Source organism: Mirounga leonina, unplaced genomic scaffold (genome assembly GCF_011800145.1).
Source record: "Mirounga leonina isolate KUSES-001 unplaced genomic scaffold, KU_Mleo_1.0 Mir_93, whole genome shotgun sequence".
In the NCBI taxonomy this organism is placed as follows: domain Eukaryota; kingdom Metazoa; phylum Chordata; class Mammalia; order Carnivora; family Phocidae; genus Mirounga; species Mirounga leonina.
In genome coordinates, this window is record NW_023270854.1 from 36,064,674 (window position 1) to 36,089,945 (window position 25,272).

At 40.4% G+C, this 25,272-nt stretch overlaps 2 protein-coding genes across 3 annotated transcripts in view; one reads left to right on the top strand and one right to left on the bottom strand.

Moving 5' to 3' along the window:
• The window catches only part of ELP2 (elongator acetyltransferase complex subunit 2), a 47,942-nt gene extending 47,146 nt beyond the window's left edge, over nucleotides 1-796 (bottom strand). The window contains exon 1 of one of the 2 annotated variants that reach the window (XM_034995722.1): nucleotides 422-796. In XM_034995722.1, coding sequence (XP_034851613.1) covers nucleotides 422-559 — 138 coding nt within the window. In that variant the 5' untranslated portion in view covers nucleotides 560-796. The remainder of the gene's footprint in view (nucleotides 1-421) is intronic. The other variant, XM_034995723.1, reaches the window with a different exon arrangement.
• Nucleotides 783-20,832, top strand: SLC39A6 (solute carrier family 39 member 6). The gene is made up of 10 exons (XM_034995724.1): nucleotides 783-1,429; nucleotides 3,284-4,018; nucleotides 5,499-5,682; nucleotides 6,685-6,854; nucleotides 8,095-8,313; nucleotides 12,976-13,081; nucleotides 15,551-15,928; nucleotides 17,150-17,230; nucleotides 18,323-18,513; nucleotides 19,624-20,832. Exons 2-10 carry the CDS (start codon nucleotides 3,293-3,295, stop codon nucleotides 19,774-19,776), a joined length of 2,208 nt encoding a protein of 735 aa, XP_034851615.1. The 5' UTR covers nucleotides 783-1,429; nucleotides 3,284-3,292; the 3' UTR covers nucleotides 19,777-20,832.
• Nucleotides 20,833-25,272: the final 4,440 nt, after the last annotated feature.

A 25,272-nucleotide genomic window follows, 5' to 3' on the forward strand; every position in this document is an offset into this window, starting at 1 on the left:
GTCTATTCCCAAAGCCAAAATAAAAGTGGTATTTCTTTGAAACTCAATACAAGCTTATTAAATAAGTCTGAAGGAAAATACAGAAATGAGTACCTGTGATTATGGCTTTCATCCATACCTAAATTGCAAATCCTTTAAAACCCGAACTAGTTAACAGTATGACAGTTCCCACGGAAGGCTTCAGAAAAGGTCTTTCAGGTGGGGTTACGTGGGCCTAACAGGCCACTGGCAGGACCTGGTGATCCCAGGCTGTCGCGGCGTGCGAGAGGACGAGGAGTGAGTCCCGCGCGCCCATGGGCGACTCCTCGCCCACACAGCCTTCCCCCCGCTCCGCAAGAGCGTCTACAGTCCGCCCCGAGCGCACGCAGAGGATTCGAACCCCCGAAGAACATGGAAACGGGCGTCCGGCCACTTCTCCTACCTGAGGGTCATAGAGCACCACGGAACAGGACGTGCCGAAGGCCAAAAGTCCTCCGGGCCCGGAGCTCCAGCTCAGAGCGCCCCGCACCCGGTTTGGGCAGCAAAACACGTGAGTTATCTCCAGCACCGGCGCAACCATGCTGCTGGCTGGGCCGCGGCCGAGACCTGGGCGCGCACTTCCGCCCTCGGAACGGAACTACTCGCGCGGTCGCCTCTCCCGCAGGCGTTATCCGCACCGCGTTTCAGAGGCGGCCGAGGGCGGGGCGGAGGCGGGCCCGCCCCCGCCTCGCCGGGCCCGCCCCCTCTCCTGCCGCGAGTGGTCCTCAGTGTCTGAGCGCAGTTACCAGCTCTCTTCTGGATCGTGGCCCAGCGCAGAAGCACAGCCTCCGTCCCAGGAACGAAGGCCCTACTGGAGTGGCTCAGCACCTTCCACAAAGACCCGGGGCTTGTGTGCTTGTCAGGAACGTCCCGCTGCCCCTCACGGCCAGGGTCCCAGTAGCAGATGGGGCTGGCCGGGGGGCCTGGAGAGCGAGTCTCCGGCCTCAGAGAGGCGCAGGGCCGCGGAGGGGCTCCTAGAAAGGGCCCCAGCTAGCTGGTGTCGGCGCTCACAGCCCCCTCTGACCGCGCCTCTGCCCCTCCCGCTTCTGCGAGCCCCGTGGCGCCGGCGAACAGGCGGACACGCGGATCCGCCTGACCGGGACGGGGTTCCGGGTCGCACTGCGCATGCCCTGAAGTCATGGCCGGCGGAGGCGGTGGTTCGCGGCGGCGCGCTGCGCGCGGCGGTAATTAGTAATTGTCCTCCTGCTCCCGGGAGGCGAGGCGTGTGGGGCGCGGCTTCCCGGTGGCTGCGCGGCGGTACCCCGGCCCGAGGGGCAGCCGGTCAGATGAGACCGCCGCTTCTCCGTGCCCTGTAGAGGTTTCTCAGAGAGAAGCACGGACCGGTTCCGAAACCTCCGGACCGCCCGCGGGGAGCTGAACCGGCGCGCGGGGACGGCGAGGCCGCGGAGAGGTGAGTCCCGCAGGTCCGGGAGGGGACAGCGGAGAGGGGGAGCCTCGCGGGCCGTGGAGGCCGGACTTTCCCAGTTTCGGGTGCATAGTTGGGCTCCGGGGTGCAGCGAAGGACTTTAGAAGGAAACGGTCTGTCCTGTTCATCTCATATTCGAAGAAGGTACTGTCGTGTTTAAAAATAAAAAGCTTTTGGAAGCAGTTTTGTGTCCTCTTTTCCCATTTTCTCCACTCGCCCCTTTTTTCCAGGCCCTTGTCCTTCGGCTTTCTTTTTTCTTGTACACATGCTGGTTTGCAGGGAAGATCCGCCGGCCGGTCCGCGACCGCCTTAAGCATCCTCCCTGGAGAAAGGCATGGAGCTGCCCACTGAGCCATCCGTCTGTGCGTGTCCCCACCCACCCCGCTCCTTGCCTCTTGCGAATGATTTCTTAATCTTTCTCTTTTGCGTATTAACTGAATTCCCAAAACTTCAGGCTCTGACGATTCTTCTTTCAGGAGTCTAGCCGTATGGTAGTTACATACTTCCATTTTCCACTGCAACAAATGACAGTTATGGAGCACCTGCACAGACATTCGTTCATATGGTTTCTTCAGCCATCCGTCAAGTTATGTATCATTACCAGCTTTTCCTGGTGCAGGAAACAGCTGAAAGTGGTAGAACTAGGTTGCCCCTCCTTGCTCTCTAGCTCCGGAACCTGACCCCTAGATTCTTTGGCTGATGGCAGATGAATTTGGTCACAATCACCATCCATCAGTGGTGGTGGACGTCTGCTGGGTCCTGAGATATCAGTCCATCTGCTTCTCTGGACTATACCTTCTCTTCTTTAACTGAGTTCTGCTTTTCAAGGCTCAATTTGATTTATATATATAAAATGGTCTCTTTATTTTTTTTATTTTTTACTTTTTTAAAGATTTTATTTTTAAGTAATCTCTCATGGGGCTCAAACCTACAACCGCTTGTTCAAGAGCCGCAAGCTCCACTGACTGAGCCAGCCAGGCGCCCCAAGGCTCAACTTCATTCTTCTCTTTGGAGTGTAGGCCTTTGGTTCCAAATACTATTGTGTGGATGAGTGATGATAGTCTGTGATAAAGTTTTCACTGTTTTATAGCCACATAAGAACGATACATTTTTTTATGAAGTTTAATTTACTTGAAGAGGTGTTATTTTGCAGGCATTCAAGAGAATGAGATCAATCTATATGTACCAACACAGAAAGGTGTCATTTGTTGAGTAGGAAAAAGGACACATCTATTTGAGTATGCGTAGAAACTATCCTAAGGGATAATACAAGAAACTGGCAAAACTAGGTACCTTTGAGGAGTGGGATTGGGGAAAGAGAAGCCTTAAGTTGATTTGTATATATTTTTAAAAAGGTTTAAATGTGAATTATCCTGAGATTGCCATTTCTCGTTTTTTTATGTTAAAAGATTATTCTATAAAATAATGATGATGGTGGGGGTAGTTAGGTTTTGTTTCAAATCATTGTTCTTACCTGGTGATCCCTTTTGAGGGTCCACAGAAGCAGTAATAAGTTGCCAAGTATGTCTGTGACCACATGAACCTCCAGTTTCTGAATTACTATTGCTTTTGCAGTGCTAATTATGGTCTCAGCACGCAATTGTTCTCCAGTTGTTTCAAGTGTTTTAGCAATACAAGGGTAGAGCCTAGGATTCTTCATATTTTCTTTATGTATATATGTAGTTCTTTATATTTTCACAGTATGTAGCACTAAATCAGTCACACTAAATGATGCTCTGTAAACCTTGATTATTTGATAGCAATTTTCAGCATGAGATTTCTTAAGTTTTAAATTGTTTTAAAAGTGAAGGCAAGAATTTTTTTTTCTGTCTTCTCTAGGAAGGTGCAATGGCGAGGAATTTATCTGTAATCTTGATTCTGACCTTCACCCTGTCAGTCACAAATCCCCTTCATGAACTAGAACCGGCAACTGCTTTCGCTCAGACCACTGAGAAAATTATTACGAATTGGGAATCTGGCATTAATGTTGACTTGGCAGTTGCCACACAGCGACATCATCTACAGCAGCTTTTCCATCGCTATGGAGAAAATAATTCCTTGTCAGTTGAAGGGTTCAGAAAATTGCTTCAGAATATAGGCATAGATAAGGTTAAAAAAATCCATATACACCATGACCACGACCATCACTCTGACCATGATCACCACTCTCACCGTAATCATGCTGCTTCCAGTAAAAATAATCGGAAAGCTCTTTGCCCAGACCATGAGTCTGATAGTTTGGGTAAAGATCCCAGAAACAGCCAGGGGAAAGGATCTCACCGATCAGAACGTGCCAATGGTAGAAGGAATGTTTTAATCAAGGATGGTGTTACTGCTAGTGAAGTGACCTCAGCTGTGTATAATGCTGTCTCTGAAGGAACTCACTTTCTAGAGACAATAGACACTCCAAAACCTGGAAAATTTTTCCCCAAAGACGTGAGCAGTTCCACTCCACCCAGTATCACAGAAAAAAGCCGGGTGAGCCGGCTGGCCAGTAGGAAAACAAATGAATCTGTGAGTGAGCCCAGAAAAGGCTTTATGTATTCCAGAAACGCAAATGAAAATACTCAGGAGGTAAGATGAATGTTTTTCATTATGCCTGCTTGTTTGTCCTGTCATTGCCATTCTATCTCTAGTTGCAAGGAGTGTGAAGTAAAAATAAAATGATGTTATTGAAAAGGGAGTTTCTACTTTCTCATCCAGGCACTTGGCCCAAAGGCCCTTGTCCCTACTGTGTTGTAAACATTAATGATAGAAAACTTGGGGGATAATTTTTTTGGTAAGAATGGTGCTGGCAGCTAAAACTATTTTCTAATATGGAATTTAAAATGAGTATGGAAAGCAGTAATCAAGGATATTTGGATAAAGTTTTAGAAGGTAAATATTGTTAATGAAAAGTAGAAAATGGGAGGTCGAAAAAGCAGGAGTTAGAATCCATGTTTTAGGGAAAGGTGTGGCTGAAGGCACAAAAGAAGGCATGGAGAACAATAGTGTTACCTTCTTGAAAGAGGGCTCTCAGTGACTTGGGGAGTGCTGAAACTGGAGCGGCCATCAAGAACCATGTGCTGGACAATTGAAAAGTCTGGGAAGTGAGGTTCTGAAGTCACGTGTCTTCCTAGTCTAGACTTCCAGACTGTACGCAGTTCTTGGCTGAGAGATGTCAAGAGCAAGAAATTAGTTAGTATGCATTAATAAGCAAAACTTAAAGAGTACTTCGTTCAAGTCATCCTATGACTGTACCAATTCCGGAATAATCCTAATGGTCATTCCCATAGCGACACCGGTAATAAAGTTTGGCCTGAGTAGTATTGGCCAAGAACTATGGGAATTTAAAGTAACTTCACAGAAGATGAGAAGCAGGTGCTACTGCCAATTTTTTTTGTGTGAGAAGGGGAGCTTAGATTACCTACAGGGGATTCTTTTCAAACTAAGCTTGTCATCTAATTAAGCTGTTGAAACAGCTGCCTGCTGGTACAAGTTTGTTTTATTAACCAGCCTTGCCCTCCGCAAGAGTAATTTACATAATTTAATATTCTCTCGTTGTAGAGCTTTTGCCAGGTGTATAGACAGAACTGAGCTAAGTTTTGCAAGTACAGTCATTGCTGGAAGAGTGACGTGTCTTGGGCTTGTTTAGGCCACGTAGGGTAGCTTTAGTACTAAAGCAACATATTTCTCAATCTCTAATGAACTCCATCTCAAAATTAAAGCTCATTTCCTTAATAGGTTTATACAGTGAGTTAACAGGCTTGTGAATGTCCATTTATCCTCAAGGTTATTCCACTCGGGGCTTTTTCTCTAGATGACTAGTGATTTACTTGCTTCTCCCAAGAGGAAGGAAGCAGAAGAGGTGGGATAGCCCCATTGTGACATAGTATCTCCAGGGAGCTTGAGGCAAGTTCCAAAGTACTCAAGACAAAAGTTGGTTTTAATGCATTAACTTGAAAAAATAAAGAAGGAGCTTCAGTATGGAAAGGGTGTTGTATCATCAGACAACTTTTTTGGATTATCTAATGGGAATACTTTTTGGTGATTTTCACTGTTTTGTTTCCCGCAGTGTTTCAATGCGTCAAAGTTGCTTACATCTCATGGCATGGGCATCCAGGTTCTGCTGAATGCAACAGAGTTCAACTATCTCTGCCCAGCCATCATCAATCAAATTGACGCTAGATCATGTCTGATTCATACAACGAGTGAAAAGAAAGCTGAAATCCCTCCAAAGACCTATTCTTTACAAATAGGTAGAGTTGCCTTTCTTACATAAAAATAATTTCAAGTAGATACATTTATGTTGTACTTTTCCTTATATTTACATCAACCTATTCATTTTTCAGCGTAATTCCAAATATCTTTTTTTTTTTTTTTAAGATTTTATTTATTTATTTGACAGAGAGAGCACAAGTAGGCAGAACGGCAGGCAGGGGGAGAGGGAGAAGCAGGCTCTCCGCTGAGCAGGGAGCCTGATGCGGAACTCGATCCCAGGACCCTGGGATCATGACCTGAGCCAAAGGCAGCCGCTTAACCAACTGAGCCACCCAGGCAACCCCCACATATCTTAATTGTTCTCTGCCTTGAATGTGAAGAAAGGAGGTTGGTTAGCCTTGCCTTAAGAAAAATAATAATAAATAAAACAGGATTATAACTGAGGTCATCCCACAGGAAATCAGGGCCATTTGAAATTTGGGCTTTTTATGTTGTCACACTGTTTCAGAAGGTCAGAGTTAATATCTGCTATATCGGGGCCTAATTCTGGTTCTTATTAATAAATGAAACCAAGATCAGTTCTGCTATAGTGTAGAGCTGTGTTGCTCAAAAACTATGGTAAATAAATAATTGCTTTGTTTACTGAAGAAATCATTGAATTCCCGGTTTCTTTCATTCTTTCCTTTTTTTTTTCCTTTTTTCTCTTTTTTTTAACTCCTCTCTTTCCTAATTTAGCTGTATATGGGAGTCTAAAAGCTCAGTTCCCAAATGATCTAGAATTCATCGTTGGTAACCATTTTCTCCCTTCCACCCCCATCTGAAGTACGTTCCACCAGACCTCTGCTCTTTCCCAGGAGGGTTCAGTCAGATTATTCATTTGTACCAGCAAATGGTTATTGCCCTATTTCCACAGTCCTCTTCCACTGAGTTAGTATTTCTTTAGCTTAAGAAAGGCAACTTGCTTTTACAAGTTGCTTTATGCTACTCTTTTAAAGTTTATCGATTGTATAATTTTTCCTTTGCTGTGTTTTATTTGACAGCCTGGGTTGGTGGCTTTATAGCCATTTCCATCATCAGTTTTCTGTCTTTGCTCGGCGTTATCTTAGTGCCTCTCATGAATCGGGTGTTTTTCAAATTTCTCCTAAGTTTCCTTGTGGCACTGGCTGTTGGGACATTAAGTGGCGATGCTTTTTTACACCTCCTTCCACATGTAAGTACAGTCATTTGTCCTATCAGTATATTTTATTATTCAACAGTGAAAAAATTAATATATTTTTGGTTTGTACTAGAATTCTTTGTATTGATATACATAAAAGGTTAGAAATTTGGTTTAGAAGAGTTGATTTTAAAATATATTTGGTGACTGAAAGCTGCATTTTTGTACTAGATCTTAATATATGTTCGTGGTTTGTTCTTTGCTTTTCTCTTTAAGGGAATTTACTAAATACCAACTAATTTAACTTTTTGGGCCCAGTTAATGAAGGAGACAGCTTCTGCTCAGATATTATTACTGTGACAGATTGCAACAATGTGAATTATCTGCTTACATTAATGTAATTGCCGCAGAAATAGAAACTGATTCTCTGTGTACTCAAGAAATGAGTTTTCCTTTAGAGTTGAATTTATGTGTGTAATTAGAGATCCATACTCACTGACACAAGTAAATTCTTAAATAAGTTGAGTAAAGTTTATTTAATAGCTCTGTTAAAAACTTAAAAGTATTTGGATCGCATCTTTTAAGTTTCCCTTAAAGGCTTACAGGTCAGTGGGAAAAAGAAATCATTCCCAGAGCTCTCTACATAGCGCAAAACTGTTTTGCTGTACTGCGCTCCCTCGGCCCCAGATGGCAGATGTTCAGGAATACTCGCTGCACCACGCAGCCTGTGTGTAGAGTGTATCCTGGGACCACCCCCATCTCACTGCTCTTGCTGTGCTCCACACTCGGTTCCCTGACATGCCCTCACGTTAATGCCTGTGGCAGACTGCTGGGACAGTGCACCTGATCTCGGGTACCTGCCAGGGCCCGTGACACACACGAGGCTTCTTGTAAGCGCAGTAACAGGACTAGTATGGGCTTTTTCTGCCTGGAGTATAAACAGTAAACCCTGTATGCCTGTTGAGTCTGGGAGTTCCCTGTCATTTGTGGCCCTGGTAACGTGTCAAACATTGAAAATACCCGCTACCTGTATGAGAGTCGTTAGAGAAGGTATCTGTCATCACGCTAAACCAAAGTACACCGTTAAGTGCCTTAGGACATTATACATTAAGCTGTAGATCGCTAGCAGCCTGTGGGTCATTTTAATGTATTAAACTTCCCCCCTCAGCTCTGACATACCCCATTAATTGCCTAATTCTGAATGGTTTCATATTTGACCTTATTACCTTAGCCAATTTTTCTGACATGTGTGAAACTAATGAATTTATAAAATACATAACTGTTTTTCCTGTAGTCTCATGCAAGTCACCACCATAGTCACAGCCATGAAGAATCCACAATGGAAATGAAGAGAGGGCCACTTTTCAGTCATCTGTCTTCTCAAAACATAGAAGAAAGTACCTATTTTGATTCCACATGGAAGGGTCTGACAGCTCTGGGTGGCTTGTATTTCATGTTTCTTGTTGAACATGTACTCACATTGATCAAGCAATTTAAAGATAAGAAGAAAAAGGTAAGAAAAAGTACTGTGTATTTACTATGCATCAGACATTTACGTGAGTAGTATTCTAACTAGACTGTTAGCTGAGCTTGTCCAGCGGGTATGATCTTCATTTGAGAGGGTTTCAGTACCCGGAGGTAATTTTTGTTTCCAGAGGCATTCATGGAAAGCTGTTCTCCATCTCGATAACCCTGGAGTTCTCTATTTTCAGTATTCCCTCCAAACTCCCAAGAGGGTAAGAATGGTGAAGGATGAACATTTGTGTAAAACCAAACAAGGCACAAACAAAGCCTTGAAGGTCCAAAGCATCACGATTACAGCCTTAATGGTGGCGATGGTTTCTTGGATATATATACCCAAATTCATTGATTTATATACATTAAATGTGTACACCTTTCCCATTGTCAGTCATACCTCAGTAAAGTGTTGTGGTTTTTTGTTTGTGTGGGGTTTTTGTTTTGTTTTTTGTTTTTTCTTAAATAGGCTCCATCTCTATCATGGAGCCTGATGTGGGACTTGAACTCACGACCCGAAATTTAGACCTGAGCTGAGATCGAGAGTAGGACACTTAACCACCTGAGCCACCCAGGCGCTCTGTGTGTTTTGTTTTGTTTTGTTTTGTTTTGTTTTTTAAAGAAGCATTATGGATACACTGTTGGTATTTATTGGTAGTTATGATGAACTGTTGTGATTCACTTTAATTATTCATCCAGTAGCTGAATATTCTGTTGTGTTTCAGAGGGTTTGTGACTTTCACAGTTTTGTCCTTTGCAAATTGCTGCCAGAAAATAGTATGAAGCCAATAGTATGAAGTATAGGCTCTTTATTTCTGGTAAAAACACCCCATGAGTCGCCTGTGGTTATCTGGCACCTCTTAAACTGATGTGACCAAGCAAGTCAGTCAAAAGATTATCCTAATGGGAACTCTTAAAGAGGATATGTACACATCTTAGACATTTTTTTTTTTTTATTATTCATGAGAGACAGAGAGAGAGAGGCAGAGGAGAAGCAGGCTCCCAAGGAGCAGGGAGCCCGATGCGGGACTCGATCCCAGGACGCCGGGATCATGACCTGAGCCGAAGGCAGACGCTTAACCATCTGAGCCACTCAGGCGCCCTTAGACATTTTAATTTAACTTAAAACATTTGTACATTCATATTCTGGTCATTTGATGTTGACCAAGATTTTCTTTGAGTCAGAGCTCTGTATGATCTTTTTTTTTTCTGTAGCCAGGCTACTTCATCTGCAGTCTCCAATTTTGGTTTCTCTCAAGTTGAGCAAGAGGTTACACACTTGGAAAGCTATTCAAGAGTAGAATCTAGGCTTTGTAAATTTTATGCAGTGGTTGCTTTACATAACTTGATAGTCTTCTTTTTTTTAACAACTTGCCTTTGAATCTTTCAAAAGCATTCAGCTTAAGTTTTCATAGAAGTAACTATTCTCACCATCATTTCACAGTTTGAGTTATGTGTAATTAAATTGTGCAATTACAATAACAAGCCTAACTGGCATGAAGATGTTTGAAAACAAATGTAGTTGATTCTTGCTGAGCACAGAGCTCACTGTGGGAAACAAGTGTGTGTGTGAACAGGAGAGTTGCCTCCTTCTCCATCCTGTGAAGATTTACCCTTAGAGATTTGACCTTCACTAAGACCTCAAGTTACAAATTGTGAACCTTCTCTTTACTGGACCTAAAGTTAGAGGAAAGAAGTGAAATGAGAATAGCTTATTCTTAATCCAGAGAGTCCTCTTCCATGTTCCCATGATCCCAGGTGCTTCACTTGGACTGATTGGAGAGTTATCCTACTTGTTTACATTCCCTGGAATTCTTTCCGTTAAAAAATATATATATATTTTATTCTCTTTTGGTGGGGGTGAGGTTTGGAGGTTTGTTTGTTTTACTGTGGCTAGTTCACATACCATCATTTCTTTAGCATGCTAATTTCAACTCTGTTTTCAAATTTTACCTATAGATAGCTTTTCTTTAATCTGGTACTCTTTAACATGGGACTCTTAAGAAGTAGGCTCTCTATGATTTAATACAGAACAATTTTTAACTCAGTGAGTTGTGAAATTAATCTTCTGTCATGACCAATGTTTTTAAAGGCAGCGGTAATACTACAGTATATTACATGTTTTACTATGGCTTATAGTCAAAGAAGTTTGATGATCTCTTTTCAAAAATAGTTTATACTGGAATAAAAATTCTTAAGAGCTAGGACCTCTGCTACATCTCCAATGCCTAGAATAGCATCTGGCACATGATAGTTAACAAACATTTGTTGAACGTATAAGAAACATTAAATGGCAAGTAAGCATAATTTCTAAACAGACTTCCCACAGGAGTTTTGTAAATGTTACTTGTTCTCTTCCTTTTTAGAATATATTGAGTTTACCTTTTATTAAAGGTGTCCAGATCTTAGCATTACTCATTTAACAGTTTTAAATTACATTTGTTCTCTCAAAACAAAACAAAAACTCTTCATTATATGGTGAGTTTTGAGAACTTTTTCAGCCTTAAGGATTTTCCTTAAGATATCCATTCTGCATCCCTGGGAGATTCCATATATCATACCATATATGTCAATCTGAAATCTATATTCAAATTAGGGTCACATCTCATACTTGATATAGATAGTTGGACCTTTATAATAAGTTCAGCCTCAAAACCTTTTTTCTACCAGTGAAGGTTATTGCTCACACTAGGAACATGCAAGTCATCTATGACATCTCCCTTATCCTCATATCCAAGCTAGTTTTAGTGAATATATCTAGAGCCTTTCCATTTTCTCTCCCTCTTCCTTGCTATCATTCTAGTCTAAGCCATGTTTATCTCCCACCTGGGTGAGAGCAGCCACTTCCTAACTGGCCTGTCTGCAGTATTTTATTGTTTTCTTCTCCCAATCCAGAGCAGAGCAAAGTGATTTGTTTCAGTGGAAATCTGATGAAGTTGTACACCACCATTCAAAATCCTTCCTTCAGTGACTTCTTGATACTAGTAGGACAAGGTCCACACTTTTAACTTGGTTTGCATTGTCAGGGTCTCCTTCTGCCACCCGGCCTCTAGCCCCCTCTGTCTCTGACCTACTAAGCCCCAACCACCTTGCGCTCCTTTCATTTCTGGGATGGGGTTGGCCCCTTCCTGTTTTAGGGCCCTCCCACATGCAGTTCTCCCTACCTGGAATCCACCTCTCCACCCCTATTCCCAGCCCACCCTTCCCCCACAAACTCCTGCTTATCTTTAGGTCTTGGTGTAAGGATCACCTTCTCAAGGAAGCCTGCACTGGGACTTAGTTAGATCTTGTTATACACTCTCATAGCACTATGTGGTTTTCCTTTGTAAAACATATCAAAAATTGCCATCAGTGAACTGTTTAATCATTATATCTGTAAAGCCTCCCTCCCTGTGGGTGATAAACTCCATGAAAACGGAGACCATGTGTATCTTTACGTTGTATTGCCAGAACTCAGCGTAGAGAACATTATAGGTCCCCAGTACTTATAGAATGAAAGAATTGGTTAAGCTATGAGTTCTAGGTTGTTGCCCAACAAGAAAGAAAGCGTTAACTGATGTGACATAAAATATCCTGAATTCATTTATTGTCACAAATATTGAAGTACTTTCCCTGTTGAAGGCACTAAGCTAGGGGTAGGTATAAAGATGTGTCTGTGTGCTTGCCTTTAAGAACTCTAGATTTAATCTAAGAACGTACGGATATTTTACATGTTATCAGAGCTAGAATGAAATCTCGGGTCCGGTGGTGATTGTTTAAGTCATATTCAAAAGTACTGCAAATGAGAAATCTATTATTTGTGTGACAGTTTTCATCATTTTGAGTATTCTCTTCTACGTAAGAAAAGTAAGTAAAGCATTACTTCGACGTAAGTAAGTAACGTTTGATTTACGTAAATCATACACAGGCACCAGTGTTCAAATGGTGATCTTTATGTTTGGGCTCAGCGATAAGGACAATAGCTCAAGCATGGTACTGAGGTAGTTAAAAACCTAGTGATAAATTTGAGGCTAACTAACCGAGATTTGTTTAAAAAGAGAAAGCTTGTTAATGGTGTTTTATTATAGGAAAAGTATTTTGGTTTTAATAGCAAACTCCTAATCAGTGTCACAGTATAGTTTTAGGTATGGGAAGTATGGGGTTTCGGTGTCCAAAAGAGGGATGGAGAAAACCAAGCAGCTGGTTAGCAGATCACTAAATGCTGGAGAATATGTCTCCAGTTGGTTCTAAATTGATAACCTGAGGCAGAGTTCAATTTTAATATGTGTATGAATCATCCAGGCATCTAGTTAAAATCCCTATGCTGATTCATTAGATCTGGGGTGTGGCCCAAGATTGTTCATTTCTAACAGGTTCCCAGAGCACACTTAAAGTAGATGACCTAGGGGACACTGAGAAAGATGAATATGTGATTTTGCAACATTTCATATTACTGAAGCCTTGATGCTTCACCTTCCTGAGCAGTTGTTATGCCTAAAGCACACAACTAGGTGCTGTGTAAGTTAACTACAGGCCCTGCCTGCCCTTGGAGGAATTTTATCCCAATAAAGGTCCTTTACTCTGTTGTCTTTCTCTGAGTCTTTTGCTTAACTGTTTGTTTATAATTGTACACATAAGCACATCAATGGTTTTAAAGTGTTGCTTTCCCTTGCCATTTTAGAATCAGAAAAAACCTGAAACTGATGATGATGTGGAGATTAAGAAGCAGCTGTCCAAGTATGAATCTCAACTTTCAACAAATGAGGAGAAAGTAGACGCAGATGATCGTAAGTCTTAACAAATCTGAGGGCTGGGGGGAGTTTATTCTGTGATTTGCAGGCAGTTTGGACTATCTGAGAGAGACAGGACCATGTCCCTTTTTTTATTTTTAATTTTTTTAGTTTTGAAATATTTAATGCCTTTTTAATTGCCAGTAAGTTGTTTATATTATATTTACATTTTTTTCTAATTTTTTTATTTTGAAGGAATTCAGAATACAGAAAAGTTTCAAGAGTAGTACAAAGAGGGGTACCTGGGTAGCTCAGATGTTTAAGCATCTGCTCTCAGCTCAGGTCATGATCCCAGGGTCCTGGGATCGAGCCCCGCATCAGGTTCCCTGCTCGGCAGGAAGTCTGCTTCTCCCTCTCCCTCTACTGCTCCCCCTGCTTGTGCTCTCTCTCTCTCTCTGTCAAATAAATAAATAAGGGCGCCTGGGTGGCTCAGTTGGTTAAGCGACTGCCTTCGGCTCAGGTCATGATCCTGGAGTCCCGGGATCGAGTCCCGCATCGGGCTCCCTGCTCGGCAGGGAGTGTGCTTCTCCCTCTGACCCTCCTCCCTCTCAGGCTCTCTGTCTCTCATTCTCTCTCTCTCTCAAATAAATAAATAAAATCTTTAAAAAATAATAATAAATAAATAAATAAAATCTTAAAAAAAAAAAGTAAAACAAAGAATTTGTGTATCTTTCATACAACTCCCAGTTATTTTACTTACCCTTATCATTCTCTTTCTCTCTGAGTACACATACAAACACTTTTTTGCTAAACCATTTGAAAGTAAGTTACAGATGAGATGTCTCTGTATCCCTAAATATTCAGTATATGTTTCCTAAGAAAAAAGACAGTGTCTTATATAACCATGGTTCAGTTATTGAAATCAGGAAATTAATGCTGATACCATGTCATTATCTAGTCTCTAGACCTCACTCATGTTTTTCCAGTTGTCTTAATGATTCCTTTATATTTTCCCTCCAGCAAAAGAAAAAATTGGTCCAGAGCATAGCCCAGGATCAAGTTGCCCCTCATTTGGGCTGTTTCTAATCTTTTTTAGGACTAGATTGATCATTTGGGGCAGAAGTACCACAATGTGGTATTGTATCCTCTACAGTGACATCGTGTGCCACCTGACGTCGTGCTCCGCTGTGAAGTTATTATTTTTCCTGCAGCTTGACTATTAGCTTGGCATTTCTTATTGGACAGATTGAGTTAAGATTAAAATTTTAAATCAAACTCCTCACCATGACCTTCATGGTCCGACCCTGCCCTCCACTCTCTCCACTGTTCATTGTGTCCAGTCTCACTGGCCTTCTTTTCATTCTGTGAGCACACCAGGTTTATCCCCGAGCCTTGCATGTCTCTGCTTGGAAGCCTCCTATCAGATCTTTACACAGATTCCTGCTCCCATCATTTGGGCTCAGAGGCCTTCCCTGATCACCCAAAGACAAAGATCTCCCAGTTACTGTCCTTCTCGTTACCCTTTTCTGGTTTTCCCCATGCTTTCCAGTACCTCACATGACCTTATTTACACTTGTGTTTCCTTATTACATGTGGCTGTCGCCCCACAAGAACATAACTTGCTTGAATTCAAGTTAGAGACTTTGTCATGCTCCCAGGGTACCTGGCCAGAGTAAGTGCTCACGAGATAGTTCCCAGCTAACAAGGGAGAAAAACTGCCTAGTTGCTACTGCCTACCTGTACGCTTTCCTGCCCACCTTTTGTTTTTATCCTGCTTTTTTCTCTAAAAAGTAAGTAAAATGTTCTTGCTCTTCTTGTGTCTATTCTTTCTTCAACCTTTCTAACGGAGTCCAGTGAAATACATAACAGTGAGAGGGAACGGCTGCCCTGGGACTGGACCACAGTGTCGGGAATGTGCCCGAGAAAAATGTGATCCGTGCACAGGACAAAGGGAAAAACAAAACTTTATTGTTGCAATTCACTTTTCTTTGCACAAGTAGATAATAAATTGTCCTTGGTGATCGCTGTAATTCAAATGCTTGTTTTTCCTTGAACTTTACCCTCAAAGAAGAAGTTGGACAACAGGATTATGCGTGTTTTTTGTTTTCAGTATTTTTCTTAAATGTTTTTCTAAATCATGTGCTGCTTTTATAATCGGGGAAAAGTTATCTTTTAAAATGTAAGGAGGCAGATATTACACTGCATGTTAGCTAAATGGAACTTAAAAACTTGAAAAAGAAAAAAATGTAAGAAGGCAGAAGAAATCAAGGGAGATTGTGGGGGCTAACCTTATTGGAGGTTAAAGTTTAAAATCCATTCTTAATATGTGAGACCATTTAATTTCTAAAATTCATTAAAACCTGCTGATGTTTTGCATCAGCAATACTCTGTTTAGTTCTGTATATGAGAGACTTGCCATGCTCTAAGATCTCTTTTGACTTTGTCAGTGGGAATGTTTGAAATGTATCCAAGCACATTAACAAAGCCTTCTGACTTTGACCCATTGTCCTTTATGTTTACACCTAGGACCTGAAGGCTATTTACGAACAGACTCCCAGGAGCCCTCCCACTTTGATTCTCAACAGCCAGCAATCTTGGAAGAAGAAGAGGTCATGATAGCTCATGCTCATCCACAAGAAGTCTATAATGAATATGTCCCCCGAGGGTGCAAGAATAAATGCCATTCGCATTTTCATGATACGCTTGGCCAGTCAGACGATCTCATTCACCACCATCATGACTACCATCATATTCTGCATCACCACCACCACCAAAACCACCACCCCCACAGTCACAGTCAGCGCTACTCTCGGGAGGAGCTGAAGGACGCGGGCATCGCCACGTTGGCCTGGATGGTGATCATGGGCGACGGCCTGCACAATTTCAGCGATGGCCTTGCAATTGGTACAATCTACATGTTTGCTTCTTGTTGGCTGACTCTGAAAATGTCACGTTAAACCACCAGTCCCCTCTTAACGAAGAATAGGGTGATTTTGATAAAGCTAATAACTTCTAAGGTTATCAAAATGTTATTTCTTCTGTACCTACCTTGACAATGAAGTACTTAATGAGTGTTACATAAGATTAAGTGCTACAAACTGCCTACCCCATTACCTAAGTGGTAACTCTCAAAAGTTGTTTTAATTTGTAGAGTCTTAAAATCAAACTCTAACGTGTATGGAGCGTGTGTTTTTATGGGGTTTTTTTTGTTTTTACATTAGAGTTCCCTTACCTGCCGTAAAAACAATACTAAGGTACAAGACACTTTTTTCCATCATCTTTTATACTGAAGGAATCTTGGCATATCTGATAAGTTCAGTTACCAAAAATTTTAGAGAGTTTTTGCTATTAAATTGTTCCGTCACGATCGAGAGATAACAGAATACTTACAATTTATAGTAACTTGGTGCTGGAAGGAGCAGTGGAAATAATTACAGGTAAGGCAGCGGAGGCCTGGCAAGGCGAACCACTTGCCCAAGGAGGCAGTGTTGTTTTATAACCAGGCGGAGAAGAGCCCAGGCCTTGGCTCCCTGGAAGCCTGGTGCGCTTCCTCCTCTATGTGCTGTGCACAGCGGAAGCAACAAAGGAGGACATGCACATGCTCGGTCATGCTTTATAAGCAATCCGTCGTATACAGTGTTAGCTTTTAAAATGGAGGGAGTTATTTGTCTTAGACTTTCCTTATTAGACAGTGAAAGAATGAATGTAAACAAATCTAATTACTTAGTGAATTCTTCTGAGGCCAGTGAAACATACGTTTTTGTACTCTTGGACTGCTGCATTTTCTTCTAAACCTTTTAAATCAGTTTATTTTTTACATAAATGTTTTATGTGATAACAGTTACTTCTCAGGTCTGTGATAAGATCCTCTAATCACTCTGAAACATAGTGGAACTTTCCCTTCTCGGTTGTACCTGCTTATGCTCCACTGGGAAATTTAAACCTGATTGAATGTAATCTAAAATTACTTGTAAAGATGCAGAGTGCAGCTGGGAAAGTTCTGTTAATTCATGACCAGGATATAGTTTACTTCTTTTACCTCATTTTGTATGCTGATAAGATTTTTTTTAAAAAAGCGCCCACAAAATAATGTAGCCGAACTTTCTCTGATTGATTTTTACCCAGGCGCTGCTTTTACTGAAGGTTTGTCCAGTGGTTTAAGTACTTCTGTTGCTGTGTTTTGTCACGAGTTGCCTCATGAACTAGGTAAGAGAACCACATAAACAGTATTTTCCAGGGGGATGAAGTATCCTAGTGTCACTGGCATTTGCTATTGATAGTTCCAGCAAGCTTCCTTGTAACTTTCCTGCCTTCTAGTAACCTAGCTACCTTTCTTTTCTGGCTGAGTATAAGTTTGTTTCCAGCCAGAACTCTGACCCTATGAGTATGATTACACAATTGCCTCTGTGGGATTGCCAGGGAGATACCTGGGCTGCCTCTCTTGTCCTCTTATCCTACCAAATGGCTTCTTATACCAGCATACTGGTGACATCAGTGATCATTATCTTCATACCTACAATATGAATAAGACCACGGGATTCAAAGAAATCATCTTCCATTAACAGAAAGAAATTGGCAAAGAGACTCTCATTGGAGCTAAAGAAAAGGGAAGTTGATGAATTGTGTTTTGAATATTTTTCTCCTCTGTCACCAGGATTTAAAACCTTCCTAGAGTTGTTCTGAATCCCAGTTCATGTCCTTGTTTTTCTTCTTATAGATTGATATTTGCAACATACCTGTGATGCCATTTTCAATTTTGTTCCTTGGCATGTACTGCCATTCAAAAGGCCTCCCATCTGCCTGCTGGATGCTTATAATCCTCAGCATCTGGTTTATGTTCCACATTCTAGATCCTTCATATTCCATGATGCCTCCCTTAGCTATTCCCATCTTAATTTCTCTTTTTATCCTTTTATAACTAGAACCTTAGACTCTTTAGCTCTTAATTATAAATTGCCTTTGTCATTTGATGATCATTTTATGTGTGTTCTCCACCCTCTTCTTTGTGCCCAATTACAAGCTTGTTGAAGTCCGTGCAAGAGCACAAATTTAAGTTCATGGCATTTATCATTCACTGACAGAGTGGAAGCCTTAAGAAAAACTTTGGATAAAAAATACCTTAATTTATAGAGTTGTTAGGGTGATTTACACTAACACTGTTACCCCTGGAAATTCTTTGCTGCTTTCTTTTTCCTTCAAAAAAATAAGAGAATTTCCTAAATTGAGAAGTTTCTTAGGTATATGTCTGAAAAGTGATTTCTTTCATTACTTTGTCCCCTTTTTTGTTTTCTGTTAAAGGTGACTTTGCTGTTTTACTGAAGGCTGGCATGACTGTTAAGCAGGCTGTTCTTTATAATGCTTTGTCAGCCATGCTGGCTTATCTTGGAATGGCAACGGGAATCTTCATTGGTCATTATGCTGAAAATGTTTCTATGTGGATATTTGCACTTACTGCTGGCTTATTCATGTATGTTGCCCTGGTTGATATGGTAAGTTTTTAAGAAGTCTAATTATAGTGTTGACTAACAATAAAATAAAATGTTCAGTGAAACCTCTTAAAAAAAAAAAATTTATTTGAGAGAGAGAATCCCAGGGTGGGGGAGGAGCAGAAGGAGAGAGAGAATCTCAAACAGATTCCGAGCTGAGTGCTGAGCCAACATGGGGCTCGATCCCAGGACCCTGAGAACACAACCTTAGCCAAAACCAAGAATCGGATGCTTAACTGACTGAGCCACCCCCAGGCACCCCCATGAAACCTCATTTTTAAAAAGGCTTTAGTTTAGGGGGTGCCTGGCTGGCTCAGTCAGTAGAGCATGTGACTATTGATCTCAGGGTTGTGAGTTCAAGCCCCACGTTGGGCATAGAGCTTACTTTTTAAATAAATAAATAAATAAATAAATAATAAATAAATAAAATTTTAAAAAGGCTTTAGAGTAATAAGTGAGTCTTTACTTGATAAGGTAGTATAGAAAATACAGGTTCTTTAGAGTTTATCTTTTTGGACTGTTGATCACAAGCACACCTTATCCTGCCTGATTACAGATACACAGAAATATCTACCCCTTTCTGATGTGTCTTTTTGAGAATAGACGCTCAGTAATCAGGCATTCAACTGTGTATAGATTTGTTGGAAACCCAGCACAAGCCACATGTTGTTGGCATACTGTGTGTACTTCAGAATGCTCATAATTTCCTTATTAATGGACAAAGGAGTTACTTATTTTTGTCACCAAAGTCCGCATAACAATCCCAACCAGTCTGATTGCTAAAATTTTATTTTATATGTGAATTTCCATATCTCCGAACTTAGGTAAGCCACATGTTATGTTCGGTTCAGCAACAGGCAGTAACTAAAGCAGAGTAATCAGTATAGCTCTTCATTTCATAGTGGAGCAAACCGAATAATCATTGTGAATTAAACTGCTGGGAAATGCTGTGTGACATTATTAGCTAGAGTCAGTATGTATATGGTCCTGTTTTAAGGAGTTGGCTCAGTATATCCAGCTACATATAAAGCTAATATTACTGCCCTGTAAATTATTCTAAAAACTAATCTGTGGTTCTGAAAACTTAAACATTGCTCTTGTTTTTTCTTTAAGGTACCTGAGATGCTGCACAATGATGCTAGTGACCATGGATGTAGCCGCTGGGGATATTTCTTTTTACAGAATGCTGGGATACTTTTGGGTTTTGGAATTATGTTGCTTATTTCCATATTTGAACATAAAATTGTGTTTCGTATAAATTTCTAATTAGGGCGTAAATGCTAGAATAGCTTAAAAAAGTATTGCTGTCTGTAGTGATGAATAGGTCATAGGGAGATGAGAGTTCATATGCTGTGATATGCAGCCTTTACGGTTAGTGGATTTTGTGACTTTTTTTTATTGAATATTTCCATTTGTTATGCTTATAAGGTCAGTTATGGTGGTAACACAAAGGTACATTTTAATATTTAAGTTATTCTATTTTGGGAATATGAGCTATAGGTGCAGTTTACCAATTTTACCAGTTTATTGTATAAACAAGAGATTTGGCATGACATATTCTGTATATTTCAGGAAAAATGTCTTTAATGCTTTTTCTAGAACTAATTTAACACAGTAAGCCCCATGCTGGATGCCAGGCCTCTGAAGAACTGTTGGCATTTAGGAGTAGGGATACACACAAAGCCTGAGATACCAATAAAGCTCATACTGAAGTTTAGCTAAGAAATAAAGAGAAAAAAAAGAAGAATCTGTAAGAATTAAGGCACAGATTTCTTACCAAAAAAAAGTCACAAAACTGGTTACAAAATAGAAGAAAAAATTTAAATTAAAAAGGCAGTATTAGTATAGAGTACATTCATAAAACATTTTTGTCAGAGTAAAACCACAGTGAGCACTTTTTACTAATTTAGTTGTACATTTAACTTTGTATAATAGAGAAGTCTAAGTATATTTAATGAATTCAAGCAATATATAGCTTAACCAAGAAATTGGAATGTTAAAATATTTGTGTGGAATTTTACCAGATGAGTATGAGTAAGTCTATGTATGGCCGGAAAACTTGGGTGTTGAATGTTCTGGTTATCTGGTTTACCAAATGTCGGCATATTAGAGCTTTGAGATAGGCAAGGACATGAAAACCATACTGAGTAAAATTTGGCTCCTTGGATTCAGAAAATACTTTGGTATCTTTCAGTGCTTCAGTGTAGTCGTTATGAGCAATTATCATTTTTATATGTAGTACTTTAGACATACTAGGGCTGTCTGTGGCATTCTCTAGATGTTGCTTTTCTACAAAATAAATTCCCCATGTCAGCTTGATATCATATCCGATTTTCGTTTTTTTTTTTTACATAATTATTTAAGCACATAGCTCATTAGTTTTAAGTATATTCACATTGTTGTGCAGTGGATCTCCAGAGCTTTTTCATCTTGCGGAACTGGATCTCTATACCCATTAAACAACAACTCCTCATTTCCTCCTCCCACAGCCCCTTATAACCACCACTCTACTTTCTGTCTCTGAATTTGAGATGTCTGATTTTCTTGAGTACCATCCAGATTATAGTATACTTATCAATTCACTTATATTATTGGGTGGCCTTACTCAGTTTTAAATTCTTTACCACAAAGACACTTCAAAAAATATTAATCCACAGTTTGTTCCAAGCTGCCCTTAATTGTTCTTTTATAACAACCAGAGCCTTAAAACTTGAGAAGCGTTGATACCCTATATTCTAAAGAGAATTTAAAAAACAAAATAAAATGGACAAGACCCTAGACCCTACTGAGGGCCTACTGAGAGTCAACTGGACCAGCATTTCTATTCCCCAAGCCAAGTGAAAGGGATGGATATGGGTAACAAGAGAATGACTTGGATTGAGGGTGCCTCAAAGGATGACCTGACGCATCTCCTCCAGATGAAGAATTACTCTGCTTCAGAATTCTGCCCACAGACCTACCTTACTGCTGCTAGATCGGTGCAAGATGAGGAAGCTCTGGAAGAGCTGAAATGTTCCTTGAGTTTGGGGAGCACAGACTTGCCATTTCACAGATTCTGAAGGTGGAAGATGTGCTGGACCAACCCACAAAACAGAATGAACTGGAAAGATAGTTCCCACTCCAGGTTGAACTCCATAGTGGACACATGGAAGATTTAAGTAGTTAGTTTATGTGGCTTCATATAGGGGGAGACTAGAGATTAGGAGAAAGTGCCGGAGATGTAGAATATGAACCAAAAGCTGATCTCTAAGGGGAAAGAAAACTTAAAAGACTGATAGAAAAAATGCACAACTAACAACTTGAAAGAAAAAGGCCTATAGATAGAGGGACACCTGGGTGGCTTAGTCAGTTAGGCGTCTGCCTTGGGCTCAGGTAATGATCCCAGAGTTCTGGGATGGAGACCCACATTGGGCTCCGTGCTCGGTGGGGAATCTGCTTCCTCCACTTCCCCCCTCTGCCCTGCCCTCTCCCCCTGCTCGTGCTCTTTCTCAAATAAATAAAATCTTAAAAAGACCTACAGATAGAGTAGATTATGTATACTTGAGAACTTTATGGATTAATATTCTGAAAAATATATTTACTAAGAAAAAACAGAAAGTCAATTACTGTTAAAATAATCACACCAAAATTCTTCCATTCTCTTCCCAAACAAGGCACTGTTTGCTGTGTTTTGCCAAAACTTCAAGCAGCACATAAATACCTAGCTTATTTAAATAGTTTCTGGGATTAGAAAAAAAGAATTTTCATCATGTTAATTGAGGGTAGTGTAATCTTGAAACAAAGCCATGCTGGGAAAGGCAATCTACCTCAGACCCTAAGACTCCCTCCCTATACATTCTTGCTAGCTCTGTCAACAATGGAGGGCCCTGACCACTCTTTGCTCAGGCCATTTATTAGTGAACAACCTTGAAGGATGAGGTCTGTGACAAATATCAGGCCTTGTGTAAGAGGCGAATTCCCCAAGCTCAGCTGCTGCACAAATTCACAGCATGTGCAGCATCCACCTAAGACCTTTCACTTTGCTACCATGGGATTAGGGTCCAGAGGTACTATGCAAATGCTTCTCATGCTCCTTGCTATAGCGTGAGCAATCAAGTCCTTGTCCCAGGAGTCTCATGTCTACAGCCATTATCCATGAAACATAACAGGCTAACTTGCAGCTTCTAAATTGGGTAAAATTTCAGACACTCCCAAAAACTTCACAGGATCATGTGGGAAAAGCAGAAGTGAATACAGATAGAAGAATCCTAAATAGCAAGTCAAACTCAGTATATAATATAATCAGGTAAGGCGATGCTAGGAATGCAAGCATGGTTTACCAGAAAACCGATTTCTATAATATACTATGTTAGCAAATTAAAGAGAAAAAACTTAAAGTCATGACTGAATCAAAAATTGAATAATTTGGGAATAAAGGAAAACATTTTAGCATATTAAAAGTACAACAAACTTTAGGGGCGCCTGGGTGGCTCAGTCGTTAAGCGTCTACCTCCAGCTCAGGTCATGATCCCAGGGTTCTGGGATCGAGCCTCGCGTCGGGCTCCTGCTCAGTGTGAAGCTTGCGTCTCCCTCTCCCACTCCCTCTGCTTGTGTTCCCTCTCTCGCTGTGTTTCTCTCTGTCAAATAAATAAAATCTTTAAAAAAATAAAAAAGTACAACAAACTTTAGAATTCAGGAAGTCCTTTAAAAACTTACCTCCTTTGTGGTATCCCCACCCTATGAAGTCAAGGGCTTAAGAGAGCAGGAGAGGAGCGGAGGGGAGATGTGCAGAGAGGGAGGAACTAATGTAGTCCAGAAAGAGAGAAACTACATGTAGAACTTGAACTTCCCATATAAAGTGTGATGAAAATTAAAGGAGGTAGCAAATTACAATTTCATAGCCGTCATCATAAGCACTATGTTACTGATAACTAGATTTTTTCCTTTTAAGAAAGATTGTGGTAAAATATACATAACATAAAATGTACTATTTTAACCATTTTTAAAGGTACCATTCAGTGGCATTACATATGTTCGTACGTTGTACGACCATCACCACCATCCATCTTCAGAACTCTTTCATGTCACATACTGAATGTCTGTACTTTTTAAACGATAGTTCTCCATTCTCCCTCCAGCCCCTAGTACCAATTGGTCCAACTTTTTGTCTCTATGTATCTGACTATTCTAGGTATACCATATAAGTGAAATCATACAATCTGTCCTTTTGAGTCTAGCTTATTTCACTGAGTATGTCTTTAAGTTTCATTCATATTGTAGCATGTGCCAGAATTTCCTTCCTTTATTTTAAGGCTATTACTTCATTGCATGTATATACCACATTTCATTAATTCATTTATCCATTCAATGGACATTTGAGTCGTTTCCACCTTTTGGCTGTTGCAAGTACGTTGCTAGGAACGGGGTACAAATACTTTTTTCCTACTCTCAATTCTTTGGGAGTATATACCCAGAAGTGGAATTGCTTGATTGCGTGGGAATTCTAGGTTTAATTTTCTGAGGAATTGCCGTAACACTTTCCACAGCAACTGCACAATTTAACTATTCCAACTATCAAGGTACAAGAGTTCCACTTTCTCCACATCCTCACCAATGTCTGTCTTCTGTTTTGTTTGTTAGTTGTTGCTCATAGCCATCCTCATGGCTGTGAAGTGGTGTCTCACTGTGGTTTTGACTTGCACTTCTTCACTGACTAATCATGAGCATCTTTTCGTGGCTTTTGGCCATTTGTTTATCTTCTTTAAAGAATTGTCTGTTCAAGTTCTTTGCCCCTGTTTTAATCGGGTTGTTTGGTTTTTGTTCTTGTTGAGTTGTAGATATTGGATATTGACCTCTTATCAGATACGTAATTTCCAAATACTTTCCCCCATCCTATGAGTTTTTTACTCTTAATATTGTCCTACAATGCACAAAAATTTTCAATTTTAAGTCCAATTTGTCTATTTTTTCTTTTGCTGTCTATACCTTTGGTGTCATATCTAGGAAATCATTGCCAAATCCAGTGTCACAAGGCTTTTCCTCTGTGCTTTCTTCTGAGAGTTTTATAGTTTTAGCTCTTATTTCTTTGATCCAGTTAATTTTTGTATATGGCATTAGGTAAGGGTACAACTTCATTCTTTCATTCTTTTGAATGTGGATGGATATCCAGTTTTGCTAGCACCATTTGTTGAAAAGAGTGTCCTTTCCCCATTGAATAATCTTGAACCTTGTTGAAAATCATTTGACCATATACACAAGGGTTTGTGTCTGGGCTCTATTCTATTCCATTGGTCTATCCGTCTGTCTTTATGCAGTACCACACTGTTTTGACTACTATAACTTTCTGGCTATATTTATTTGAATCTATTACTGAAGTTTCTATTCTGTCTTGATTACTGAGGTTTTTTTTTAAGTTTATTTATTTACGTAATCTCTACACCCAACGTGGGGCTTGAACTCACAAAATCAAGAGTCTTTTCCTCTTCTGACTGAACCAGAGACAGGCAACCCTGAATTTTTATAAGTTTGAAATTAGCAAGTCTTGAAATAATGAGATCTCCAATTTTGCTTACTCTTTTCAAAAATATTTAGGATTAAAAAAATGTTTAGGATATTCTAGTCCTTATTTTTCCATAAAGATTTTAGAATCACTTTTTCAATATCCAAAAATGCTGTGCTTGGATTTTGATTAGGATCAGGTTAAAACTATAGATAAATTTAGGAAGAATTGACAGCTTAATATTGAGTCTTCTAATCAATGAACAGCAGTATTTATTTATCCAC

Excerpts from the sequence above, each read along its gene's own strand:
- SLC39A6 (XM_034995724.1), top strand. The coding sequence starts at position 3,293 with ATGGCGAGGAATTTATCTGTAATCTTGATTCTGACCTTCACCCTGTCA. Across the intron at positions 15,929-17,149 it reads CAGCGATGGCCTTGCAATTG|GCGCTGCTTTTACTGAAGGT; the intron begins GTACAATCTACA and ends ATTTTTACCCAG. Across the intron at positions 18,514-19,623 it reads ATGTTGCCCTGGTTGATATG|GTACCTGAGATGCTGCACAA; the intron begins GTAAGTTTTTAA and ends TTTTTCTTTAAG.